This window comes from Heterodontus francisci, chromosome 7 (genome assembly GCF_036365525.1).
Source record: "Heterodontus francisci isolate sHetFra1 chromosome 7, sHetFra1.hap1, whole genome shotgun sequence".
Classification (NCBI taxonomy): Eukaryota; Metazoa; Chordata; class Chondrichthyes; order Heterodontiformes; family Heterodontidae; genus Heterodontus; species Heterodontus francisci.
The window spans coordinates 97,019,177-97,033,099 of record NC_090377.1 but is presented as its reverse complement, the minus strand read 5'-3'; the positions used below and the strand labels follow the sequence as shown (position 1 = coordinate 97,033,099).

The 13,923-nt window shown below is 44.4% G+C and overlaps 1 protein-coding gene across 2 annotated transcripts in view; it reads left to right on the top strand.

Moving 5' to 3' along the window:
- sf3b1 (splicing factor 3b, subunit 1) overlaps nt 1–13,923 on the top strand; it is a 72,606-nt gene that overhangs the window by 39,569 nt on the left and 19,114 nt on the right. For both annotated transcript variants that reach the window (XM_068035692.1, XM_068035694.1), the window contains one exon: nt 2,700–2,825. In XM_068035692.1, coding sequence (XP_067891793.1) covers nt 2,700–2,825 — 126 coding nt within the window. The remainder of the gene's footprint in view (nt 1–2,699; nt 2,826–13,923) is intronic.

Genomic DNA, 13,923 nt, shown 5'->3' with positions numbered 1-13,923 from the left:
GCTTTTATTGCCCATCCCTAATTGCCTTTGAGGAGGTGGTGGTGAGCCGACTTCTTGAACTGCTGCAGTCCATGAGTTGGAGGTACTCCCACAGTGCTGTTAGGTGGGATGTCTTACAATTTTGATCCAGTAACAATGAAAAAGAGCTGCATTTATATAGGGCCTTTCATGATCACAGGATGTTCCAAAGTGCTTTACAGCCAATTCAGTATTTTTGAAGTGTAACCATCTGGATGGTTTGCACACAAGCTTCCACAAACAACAATCAGGTAATCTGTTTGTGATATTGATTGAAGGATAAATATTGGCCAGGAAATTGGGCATAACTCCCCTGCTGCTCGTCAGAATTGTGCCTTGGAATCATTTACATCCACCTGAGATGGCAGACAGGGCCTCAATTTAACATCTCATCTAAAAGAAGGCATCTCCAACAGTGCAGCACTCAATACTGCACTGGAGTGTCAGCCTTGATTGTTGTGCTCAGGTCCTCGAGTGGAACTTGAACCCACAGCCTCTGACTCACAGGTGAGAGTGCCACCAACTGAGCCATTGAGGAGTGGTGATATATTTTCAATTCAGAATGGTGTGTGACTTGGAGGGGAGCTTGTAGGTGGTGGCATTCCCATGTCCTTGTTGCGTTTGTCCAAGGTGGTAGAGGTTGCGGTTTTGGAAGATGCTGTCAAAGAAACCTTTGGCAAGCTGCTGCAGTACATTTTGTAAATGGTACACAATGCATCCATGGTGTGTCGGTGATGGAGGGAGTGAATGTTTATGGTGGTGAATGAGGTGCCAATGGGCTGGATGGTGTCAAGCTGCTTGAGTGTTGTTTGGGTTATATTCAATCCATCACACTCCTGATTTAATGCCTTGTATATCATGGAAAGGCTTTGGGGAGTCAGGAAGTGAGTCATTCACTGCAGAATACCCTGCTCTTGTAACCAGAGTATTAATGTGGCTGGTCCAGCTAAGTTTCTGGTTAATGGTGACCTCCAGGAAGTTGATGGTGGGGTACTTAACAATGATAATTCCATTGAATGTCAATGGAGATGGTTAGATACTCTCTTGTCGGAGATGGTACTTGTGTGGCACGAATGTTACTTACCACATATCAGCCCAAGGCTGAATGTTGTCCAGATCTTGCTGCTTATGGGCATGGACTACTTTGTTATTTGAGGATTTGCAAATAGACTGAATGCTGTGCAGTCATCAATGAACATCCACGCTTCTGACCTTATGATGGAGGGGAAAGTCATTGATGAAGCAGCTGAAGATTATTGGGCCAAGGACACTACCCTGAGGAACCTCTGCAGTGATGTCATGGAGATGAGCTTAATGGCCTCCAACAACCATGACCTTTTGTGCTAAATATGACTCCAGCCATTGGAGAGTTTTCCCCTGATTCCCATTGACTTCAATTTTACTAGCACTCCTTGAGGCCACACTCGGTCAAATGGTGCCTTTATGTCACGGGCAGTCACTCTCACCTTTGGAATTCAGATCTTTTGACCATGCTTATACCAAGGCTGTAACAAGGTTTGGAGCTGAGTGGCCCTAGTGGAACCCAAACTGAGCATCGGTGAGCAGCTTATTTATGAGTAAGTGCCACTTGATAGCACTGTCGGCCACCCCTTCCATCACTTTGCTGATGATTCAGAGTAGACTGAAGGGGTAGTATTTGGCCGGATTGGATTTGTCCTGCTTTTTGTGGACAGGGCATATATGGGCAATTTTCCACTTCGTCAGCTTGGCAGGAGGCACAGCTAGTTCTGTAGCATAAGTTTTCAGCACTATAGCCGGGATGTTGTTGGGGCCTGTAGCCTTTGCTGTGTCCAATGTGCCGAGCCATTTCTTAATCACGTGGAGTAATTCGAATTGGCTGAAGACGCGCTCCTGTGATGATGAGGACCTCAGGTGGGCGGAGATGGATCTTCCACTCGCCACTTCTGAAAGGACACTGGTTGCTGGGGGAGGAAAAATTGTTTTATACAGCGAGTTACTATGATCTGGAATGCACTGCCTGAAAGTAGCAGATTTAGTCGTAACTTTCAAAGGGAATTGGATATATACTTGAAAAGGAAATGTTTTCCGTGCTATGGGGAAAGAGTCGGATAGTGGGTCGAATTGGATAACTCTTTGAAAAAGCTGGTACTGGTTACAGTGTGCTGAATGGCCTCCTATGCAATATGATTCTCTTAAAGTTTTATTTTACTGGAGTATATTTCATGGGAAGTAATTTCTAATAATTTTGATGTCCTGATAAGTATTTGTACCTTTGGGTGGAATAGGCTTATCAGTACTTGAATTTATATTACTTTTGAGACATAAATTCTTTTGGTTGGCGATAGATGAAAGAACCAGATACACTTTTGGTGTAGTTTAAAATTACACAGTTGTACAGCCAAGTGAGGTGAAAACACTTTTACTGCTTTCAAAACATTGTAAGTTGAATAACTATATTTTAATAATATACTGCCTATCACTGAAGATTGTCAGCATTATTGCCGTAACTAATTTGCATGGCCAAGAACTTTTTATATCACGCATGATCTAACCTCAGGTTATCTATTTCAACCTATTGAGTATGGAGTTTAATGTTTCTCTATGAAATAACTTTAAGTCTCTTCTAACACTATGTTAGTTAAACCAGTTGTAAAGAACTACAGTGACCTCTGCTAGTAACTTGAATGCATTCTTTGTAGGTCGTGAAACAGTGTTGTGGGACAGATGGTGTGGAAGCCAACTACATCAAAACTGAAATCCTTCCTCCATTCTTCAAGCACTTTTGGCAACATCGAATGGCTTTGGACAGAAGGAACTACAGACAGGTAAAATAATTTTTTGTTTTGGTACAGATGTTCAGGTTCCAGGAAAAATATATTCCACTAAAAACCATATCAAACTAAACACGAATGAGGCTTCATGTGTAAATAAAGATGCAAGGAAAAATTTAATGTAAAGATAGCAGGTGGGAGAGGATGACGAGGGAGAATGCAAAGATATCAGGAGAGAAGTCAGAAAAAATTGGAAGGCACTGAGGATCAATTAAATTAAATTATCAAGAAACGGAGTACAAAATAGCAAAATATTCTACAGTCTCAGATAAAAAATAAAGGAAGCTCAGCAATCGACACAGGAAGTGATAGCGAAATGGCAGACATATTAAATAATAATTTTTGCTTCAGTATTTTACCAGGGAGACAGATCAGGTGGCCATGGCATCAGAAGATGAAATTAGAAATGATATAACTACATTAAAAAAAAATTAAAAATAATTCAGGACAAAATCAATAGTCACATGGACAAATGCGAGTTAATTAAGGAAAGCCAGCATGGATTTCTTGAGGGAAAATCATGTTTAACTAACTTGCTGGAGTTTTTTAAGGAGGTAACAGAGGGTTGATGAGGACAATGCTGTGGTGTGATGATGTGGTGTACATGGACTTTCAAAAGGCGTTCGATACAGTGCCCCACAACAGACTTGTGAGCAAACTTGGAGCTCATGGAATAAAAGAGACGGTAGCAACATGGATATGAAATTGGCTGAGTGACAGGAAACAAAGAGTAGTGGTTAATGGATGTTTTTCGGGCTGGAGGAAGGTTTGTAGTGGAGTTCCCCAGGGATCGGTGTTGGGACCCTTGCTTTTCCTGATATATATTAATAACCTCAATGAAAGCAACGTAGAGGGGCATCTGTTGTTCACGGCATTTCTCCTGAAGCTGGCGATGGGAGAACAGCATGTCAATGGTGGATCTCTCTGCTCGAAAGCCACACTGTGCCTCAGGGTAGACACGCTCAGCCAGCTTCTGGAGCCTGTTTAAAGCGACTTGAGAGAAGACTTTCCCCACAGAAGAAATGCCGTGAACAACAGGTGCCCCTCTACGTTGCTTTCATTGATCTCACCAAAGCCTTTGACCTCGTCAGCAGATGTGGTCTCTTCAGACTACTAGAAAAGATCTGATGTCCACCAAAGCTACTAAGTATCATCGCCTCATTCCATGACAATATGAAAGGCAAAATTCAGCATAGCGGCGCCTCATCAGACCCCTTTCCTATCCTAAGTGGCGTGAAACAGGGCTGTGTTCTCGCACCTACACTGTTTGGGATCTTCTCCCTGCTGCTCTCACATGCGTTCAAGTCTTGAGAAGAAGGAATTTTTCTCCACACAAGATCAGGTGGCGGATTGTTCAACCTTGCCCGTCTAAGAGCAAAGACCACAGTATGGAAAGTCCTCATCAGGGAACTCTTCTTTGCTGACGATGCTGCATTAACATCTCACACTGAAGAGTGTCTGCAGAGACTTATGGACAGGATTGCGGCTGCCTGCAACGAATTTGGCCTAACCATCAGCCTCAAGAAAACGAACATCATGGGACAGGACGTCAGAAATGCTCCATCCATCAATATCGGCAACCACGCTCTGGAAGTGGTTCAAGAGTTCACCTACCTAGGCTCAACTATCAGCAGTAACCTGTCTCTCGATGCAGAAATCAACAAGCGCATGGGAAAAGCTTCCACTGCTATGTCCAGACTGGCAAAGAGAGTGTGGGAAAATGGAGCACTGACATGGAACACAAAAGTCCGAGTGTATCAAGCCTGTGTCCTCAGTACCTTGCTCTACAGCAGCGAGGCCTGGACAACGTATGTCAGCCAAGAGAGACGTCTCAATTCATTCCATCTTCGCTGCCTCTGGAGAATCCTTGGCATCAGGTGGCAGGACCGTATCTCCAACACAGAAGTCCTTGAGGCGGCCAACATCCCCAGCATATACACCCTACTGAGCCAGCGGCGCTTGAGATGGCTTGGCCATGTGAGCCGCATGGAAGATGGCAGGATCCCCAACGACACATTGTACAGCGACCTTGTCATTGGTATCAGACCCACCGACCGTTCATGTCTCCGCTTTAAAGATGTCTGCAAACGCGACATGAAGTCCTGTGACATTGATCACAAGTCATGGGAGTCAGTTGCCAGTGATCGCCAGAGCTGGCAGGCAGCCATAAAGGCGGGGCTAAAGTGTGGCGAGTCGAAGAGACTTGGCAGTTGGGAGGAAAAAAGACAGAAGCGCAAGAGGAGAGCCAACTGTGTAACAGCCCCGACAACCAATTTTTCCTAAAGCACCTGTGGAAAAGTCTGTCACTCTAGAATTGGCCTTTATAGCCACTCCAGGCGCTGCTTCACAAACCACTGACCACCTCCAGGCGCTTTCCCGTTGTCTCTCGAGACGAGAAGGTCTAAGATAAGATTAATGACCTAGATCTTGGTGTACAGCGCACAATTTCAAAGTTTGCAGTGATATGAAACTTGGAGGCATTGTGAATTGTGAGGAGGTTAGTGTAGAACTTCAAAAGGACATAGACAAGTTGGTGGAATGGGCAGACAAGTGGCAGATGTAGTTCAACGCAGGGAAATGTGAAGTGATTCATTTTGGTAGGAATAACATGCAGAGACAATACAGAATAAAGGGTACAATTCTAAAGGGGGTGCAGGAGCAGAGGGACCTAGATGTATATGTGTGTATGTCATTGAAAGTGGCCAGACAGGTTGAGAGAGCAGTTAATAAAGCATACAGTATCCTGGGCTTTATTAATAGGGGCAAGAGCAAGGAAGTTTTGTTGAACTTGTATAAGACACTAGTTCGGCCTCAGCTGGAGTATTGTGTCCGATTTTGGGTGCCACGCTTGAAAGACATGAGGGCATTGGAGAGAGTACAGAAAAGATTCATGAGAATGGTTCCAGGGATGAGGGATTTCAGTTATGAAGATAGATTGGAGAAGTTAGGATTGTTTTCCTTGGAGAAGGCTGAGAGGTGATTTGATGGAGGTAGTCAAAATCATGAGGGATCTGGACAGAGTAGATGGAGAGAAACTGTTCGCGAACGAGAGGGCATGGATTTAAAGTATTTGGTAAAAGCAGCACAAATGACGTGAGGAAAAGCTTTTTCACGCAGCGAGTGGTTAAGGTCTGGAATGCTCTGCCTGAGAACGTGGTGGAGGCAGGTTCAATTGAAGCATTCAAGAGAGAATTAGACAGTTATATGAAAAGGAAGAATGTGCAGCGTTATGGGGAGAGGGCAGGGGAATGGAACTGAGGGAGTTCTTTCGGAGAGCTGGTGCGGACCCAATGGGCCGAATGGCCTCCTTCTGCACTGTAACGATTCTGTGATTTATTATATTAATCAAATTCAAAAGTGAATTAAAACCCCAGGTCTGGAAGGATTGCATCTGTGTATTTTAAAAGAATCTAGTGAAGAGGTAGCAGAGGCATTATGACTCACTACAATTTTTTCAAAAGAATTATTAAATGTATCAGAGGACTAGCAGATAGCTAAACTGTGTTGAAGAAGGGAGGTAGAATGTTTCCAGGGAACTATAGAACAGTCAGCTTAACATCGAAAGTAAGAAAAATAATGAAATCCATACTAAAGGCGAAAATAGAAAAAACATGTAGAAATCAAAAATATAACAATGAATAATCAGCATGGATTTAAAACTGAATAGTGTAGCTTGACCTACTTCATTGAACTCCTTGAAGAGATAACAGAGGGTAGACGAGGGTAATGCAGTAGACATAATTTATCTAGATTTCCGTAAGGCTTTCGTTAAGTTGTCACATAATAGACCAGTGAATAAAGTGAGAGCATGTGGCTGGCTGCAAGACAGAAAGCAGAGAGCAGGGATAAAAGCTAGTGGGGTCACACAAGAATCAGTGCTGGGACCACTGTTCACAATTTATATGAACAATTTCGAAATTTGTGGATGACACTAAATTGTAGATGAAGAGTCAATACTGAGGACGACTGCAACAGATTTTTTTTTAAAATTCATTCAAGGGATGTGGGCGTCGCTGGCTAGGCCAGCATTTATTGCCCATCCCTAATTGCCCTTGAGAAGGTGGTGGTGAGCTGCCGCCTTGAACCGCTGCAGTCCTTTTGGGGTAGGTATACCCACAGTGCTGTGAGGAAGGGAGTTCAAGGATTTTGACCCAGTGACAGTGAAGGAACGGCGATATAGTTCCAAGTCAGGATGGTGTGTGACTTGGAGGGGAACTTGCAGGTGGTGGTGTTCCCATGTATTTGCTGCCCTTGTCCTTCTAGTTGATAGAGGTCGGTGTTTGGAAGGTGCTGTCTAAGGAGCCTTGGTGCATTGCTGCAGTGCATCTTGTAGATGGTACACACTGCTGCCACTGTGCGTCGGTGGTGGAAGGAGTGAATGTTTGTAGATGGGGTGGCAATCAAGCGGGCTGCTTTGTCCTGGATGGTGTCGAGCTTCTTGAGCGTAGTTGGAGCTGCACCCATCCAGGCAAGTGGAGAGTATCCCATCACATTCCTGACTTGTGCCTTGTAGATGGTGGACAGGATTTGGGGAGTCAGGAGGTGAGTTACTCACCTCAGGATTCCTAGCCTCTGACCTGCTCTTGTAGCCACGGTATTTATACGGCTACTCCAGTTCAGTTTCTGGTCAATGGTAGCCCCTAGGATGTTGATAGTGGGGGATTCAGCGATGGTAATGCCATTGAATGTCAAGGGGAGATGATTAGATTCTCTCTTGTTGGAGATGGTCATTGCCTGGCATTGTGTGGCGCGAATGTCACTTGCCACTTATCAGCCCAAGCCTGGATATTGTCCAGGTCTTGCTGCATTTCTACACGGACTGCTTCAGTATCTGAGGAGTCACGAATGGTGCTGCACATTGTGCAATCATCAGCGAACATCCCCACTTCTGACCTTATGATTCAAGGAAGGTCATTGATGAAGCAGCTGAAGATGGTTGGGCCTAGGACACTACCCTGAGGAACTCCTGCAGTGATGTCCTGGAGCTCAGATGATTGACCTCCAACAACCACAGCCATCTTACTTTGCGCCATGTATGACTCCAGCCAGCGGAGGGTTTTCCCCCTAATTTCCATTGACCTCAGTTTTGCGAGGGCTCCTTGATGACATACTCGGTCAAATGCTGCCTTGATGTCAAGGGCAGTTACTCACACCTCACCTCTTGAGTTCAGCTCTTTTGTCCATATTTGAACCAAGGCTGTAATGAGGTCAGTCGCTGAGTGGCCCTGGCGGAACCCAAACTGAGTGTCACTGAGCAGGTTATTGCTAAGCAAGTGCCGATTGATGGCACTGTTGATGACACCTTCCATCACTTTACTGATGTTTGAGAGTAGGCTGATGGGGCGATAATTGGCCAGGTTGGACTTGTCCTGCTTTTTGTGTACAGGACATACCTGGGCAATTTTCCACATTGCAGGGTAGATGCCAGTGTTGTAGCTGTACTGGAACAGCTTGGCTAGGGGCGCGGCAAGTTCTGGAGCACAGGTCTTCAGTACTATTGCCGGAATATTGTCAGGGCCCATAGCTTTTGCAGTATCCAGTGCCTTCAGTCGTTTCTTGATATCACGCGGAGTGAATCGAATCGGCTGAAGTCTGGCATCTGTGATGCTGGGGACTTCAGGAGGAGGCTGAGATGGATCATCAACTTGGCACTTCTGGCTGAAGATTGTTGCAAATGCTTCAGCCTTATCTTTCGCACTGATGTGCTGGGCTCCTCCATCATTGAGGATGGGGATATTTGTGGACCCGCCTCCTCCAGTTAGTTGTTTAATTATCCACCACCATTCACGGCTGGATGTGGCAGGACTGCAGAGCTTAGATCTGATCCGTTGGTTATGAGATCGCTTAGCTCTGTCTATCGCATACTGCTTACGCAGTTTGGCACACAGGTAGTCCTGTGTTGTAGCTTCACCAGGTTGACACCTCATTTTGAGGTATGCCTGGTGCTGCTCCTGGCATGCCCTCCTGCACTCTTCATTGAACCAGGGTTGGTCTCCTGGCTTGATGATAATGGTAGAGTGGGGGATATGCCGGGCCATGGGCTTACAGATTGCGGTTGAGTACAATTCTGCTGCTGCTGATGGCCCACAGCGCCTCATGGATGCCCAGTTTTGCATTGCTAGATCTGTTCGAAATCTGTCCCATTTAGCACGGTGATAGTGCCACACAACACGATGGACGGTATCCTCAATGTGAAGGTGGGATTTCGTCTGCACAAGGACTGTGCGGTGGTCACTCCTACCAATACAGTCATGGACAGAAGCATCTGCAGCCGGCAGATTGGTGAGGACGAGGTCAAGTATGTTTTTCCCTCGTGTTGGTTCCCCCACCACCTGTCGCAGACCCAGTCTAGCAGTTATGTCCTTTATGCCAGTTCGGTCAGTAGTGTTGCTACCGAGCCACTCTTGGTGATGGAAATTGAAGTCCCCCACCCAGAGTACATTTTGTGCCCTTGCCACCCTCCGTGCTTCCTCCAAGTGGTGTTCAACACGGAGGAGTACTGAGTCATCAGCTGAGGGAGGGCGGTAGGTGGTAATCAGTAGGAGGTTACCTTGACCATGTTTGACCTGATGCCATGAGATTTCATGGGGTCCGGCGTCAATGTTGAGGACTCCCAGGGCAACTCCCTCCCTCCTGTATACCACTGTGCCACCACCTCTGGTGGGTCTGTCCTGCCGGTGGGACAGGACATACCCGGGGATGGTGATGGCAGTGTCTGGGACATTATCTGTCAGGTATAATTCCGTGAGTATGACTATGTCAGGCTTTTGCTTGACTAGTCTGCGGGACAGCTCTCCCAACTTTGGCACAAGCCCCCAGATGTTAGTAAGGAGGGCTTTGCAGGGTCGACAGGGCTGGGTTTGCTGTTGTCGTTTCCGGTGCCTCGGTCAATGCCGGGTGGTCCGTCCATTTTCATTCCTTTTTATTGACTTTGTAGCGGTTAGGTACAACTGAGTGGCTTGCTGGACCATTTCAGAGGGCATGTAAGAGTTAACCACATTGCTGTGGGTCTGGAGTCACATGTAGGCCAGACCAGGTAAGGACAACAGATTTCCTTCCCTAAACCAGATGGGTTTTTACAACAATCGACAATGGTTTCATGAGTCTCTGGGTTACTAGTCCAGTGATAATACCACTACGCCACCGCCTACCCAATGATTACAAGAAGGTATTGATAAAACCTGCAGAATAGGCATATAGTTGGCAAATGAATTTCAAGCTGGATAAGCTGTTACATTTTGGTTTTTTAAAAAGAATGAGATCACATATTACTTAGAAAATAAGAAGCTAAATGTGCAAGAGAAGCTGAGAGTTTTGGGAGTACAAATACACAAATCATTCAAACTTATGACAGGTCAATAAGGCCATAACAAAAGCAAAACAAGGACTCGGCCATATTTCTAGAGGGATAAAATTGGAAAATAGAGGAGTTAAACTGAACTTGTATCGAACCTTGGTTAGACCACACTTGGAGAACTGTGAGCAGTCTTAGTTGCCATATATCAAGGATATAGAGGCACTTGAAGAGGGTACAAAAAAGGATGATACCAGAACTACGATGTTGTACCTACCAAGAAAAGATGAACGGCTGGATCTGTCCTCTTGGAAAAAAGAAGTCTGAGGTCTTCACAATGATAGTTTTTGCTAGAGTAAATACAGAGTGTGTTCCCACTTGTTGAGAAGAGCAAAACTAGAGGTCATCAATGTAAGCTAATCACCAAGAAATCAAATGGGGAATTCAGAAGGAATTTCTTAACCCAGAAAGTGCCAAGAATGTGAATATCACGACCATAGTAGTTGAAGCGAATAGTATAGATACATTTAAGGGCAAGCTGATAAGTATATGAGGAAGAACAGAATAGAGGCTTATGCCAGAACTAGATGAGGAAGGAGAGGAGGAGGCTTAAGTGGAGCATAAATACCAGCATGGGTTGATATGGGCTGTTCATTCTATGTAATTCTAGGTCTCTCCAATGGGGGTAGATAGAATTGCTAGCTATCAAAGTCAACATCACTTATTCTAAATGGAACACATGCAGATCCCTCCAGATGGCTCATCTCAGAAAGGTATGAGTAGCTGAGTCCCATGGACAAGTCAGGTCCTAGGTTCAACTGTTGCTCTGTGGTGAGTTTGCTTAAGAGTCTGGGCAGCAGTGGGGGTGTTGAAATGGGTTAGGGTTGGGCAAAAAACAGCTGGGGGGATTGCTATGTAGCAATCACCACTTGAAATATTTGTGTACAAGTCAAGTAAGTGGAGGTTTTGTTTACTTAGCTGTGATGCTGCCTGTATTCAAATAGCTTACTAGCACATGCTATCTAAGCTCACTGATGAAGAATGGCCACTTTGGTGAAGTACCATTGGGCAGTGGAACTGTACTTTAGTAAAGGGGCAACACCTATGGGAGGGAGAAGATTGGCAGAAAAGGAGAAAAAAGTAAAAATAGTGGCCTAGTAACAAACCAATAAACCGTTGACCAGAAAGCCATAGGTTTAAGTCGCAAGGGCTGTCACTCTGTATCTATTCGATTTAATACTTTGTGGCACTTAATTTCTGGAAGAGAGAAGCAATAATGGTGATTGTGATACTGCCAAGTCATAAAGCATTGTAACTGCACCAAGGCCTGGTATGCCTTCCTGGTTGATAGATGTGTGGATAGTGGCACACAAAAAGAGGGGGAAAACATAGGATTTGGGAGCAGGAGTAGGCCAATTGGCCCTTCAAGACTGCTCCCTCAATCGATAAAATCATAGCTGAACTGGTTGTGGTCTCAACTCCACTTTCCGATATGCCCCCTTTAACCCTTGACTCCCTTGTCTATCAAAAATCGATCTAACTCAGCCTTAAATAAATTCAGTGACCCAACCTCTACTGCTTTCTGGGAAAGAGAATTTCAAAGACTAATGACCATTTGAGAAAAAAATTTCTCCCCATCTCTGTCTTAAAAGGGAGACCTCTTGTTCTTAAACTGTGTCCCCTAGTTCTAGTTTCCCCCACAAGAGGAAACATCCCCCCCGGTATCCACGCTATCAAGTACCCTCAGGATCTTATGCTTCAATAAGATCACCTCTTATTCTTCTAAACTCCAGTTGGTATGGGCCCAACCTGTTCAACCTTTCTTCATAAGATAAGCCCTTCATCCTTGGAATTAGTCGAGTGAACCTTCTCTGAACTGCTTCTAACACAATTATATCCTTTTTCAAATAAGGAGACCAAACTGTACTCAGTACTCCAGATGTGGTCTCACCAATGTCCTGTACTGCTGCAGTAAAACTTCCCCACTTTTATACTCGATTCCCCTTGCAATAAACGCCAACATTCCATTTGCCTTCCTAATCACTTGCCATACCTGCACACTAACCTTTTGTGATTCATGTACCAGAACACCCAGATCCTTCTGTACCAGAGTTCTGCAGACTCTTTCCATTTAAATAGTATACAGCTTTTCTATTCTTCCTGCCAAAGTAGACAAGTTCAGATTTTCCCATCTGCCAAACTTTTGCCCACTCACTTGACCTATCTATATCCCTTTGTAGACTCTTTACCTCCTCTTGCCAACTTACTTTCCTTCCTATCTTGGTGTCATTGGCAAATTTAGTTACTATACATTTTGTCCCTTCATCCAAGTCATTAATATAAATTGTAAATGGTTGAGGCCCCAACACTGATCCCTGTGGCACTGCACTAGTTACAGCTTGCCAACACAAAAAAGACCCATTTATCCCTACGCTCTGCTTCCTGTTAGCTAACCAGTCCTTTATCCATGCCAATATGTTACCCCCTACATCATGTTCTTGTGTAGTAATTTTTGACGTGGCACCTTATTAAATGCCTTTTGGAAATCCAGTACCCACATCTACAGGCTCCCCTTTATCTACCTTGCTTGTTACTTCCTCGAAGAACTCTAATAAACCCTGTAGACTCTGTCGGATTGCATTATGATTTTCTAAACATCCTGCTATAACCTCCTTAGTAATGGATTCTAGTAATTTCCCTATGACAGATGTTAGGCTAACTGGCCTATAGTTTCCTAAAACAAAACAAAAAAAAAACTCGTCAAGAAGGACCCATCCGTGGCATTCTCAGGAAGTTAAGGAGAGTATTAGACTAAAGGAAGAGGCTGACAATGTTGCAAAAAATAGTAGCAAATCTGAGGATTGGGAGTGTTTTACAAACCAGCAAAAGGCCACCAAAAAGTTAGAGTAAACTAGCCAGCAATATAAAAACAGATTGTAAGAGCTTTTATAAGTACACAAAAAGGGAGAGTAGCTGAAGTAGATGTTGGTCTCTTAGAGGCAGAGATAGGAGAAATCACCATGGGGATTGAGGAAATGGCAGAGGCATTTAACAAATATTTTGTATCTGTCCTCACAGTAGAGAGTGTGTATAAGTTCCATACCAGAAATAGGCAGTAACCTAGGGGTTAAAAAGAGTAAGGAAATTAAGGATATTGATATCAGACGAGAAAAAGTATTGGAGTAACTTGGACTAAAATCTGACAAGTCCCTGGGACCAGATGGCCTTCATCCTAGGGTTCTTAAAGAGATAGCTGCAGAGATGGTGGATGCGCTGGCTATGATTTTCCAGAATTCCTTAGATTCAGGAGTGGTCACGTCAGATTGGAAGTTGGCAAATGTTACACTGCTTTTCAAGAAAGGAGGGAGAGAGAAAACGGGGAATTACTTGCCAGTTAGCCTAACATCAGTTGTTGGGAAGATATTGGAAACTATTATTAAAGAAGTCTTAACATTGCACTTGGAAAAGCATAGTATGATTAGAACATGTCAGCATGGATTTACTAAAGGCTTGACAAATTTATTAGCATTTTTGAGTATGTAACTACTAGGGTAGATGAAGGGGAACCAATAGATGTAGTATACCTGGATTTTCAAAAGGCATTTGATAAGGTGCCACATAAAAGATTAATCGGCAAGATAAGGGCTCATGGAGTTGGGGGTAATATATTAACATGGATAGAGGATTGATTAACAGACAGGAAGCAGAGAGTGGGCATAAATGGGGCATTTTCAAGTTGGCAGGCAGTGAATAGTGGGGTGCCGCAAGGATCAGTGCTGGGGCCTCAGCTATGTACAC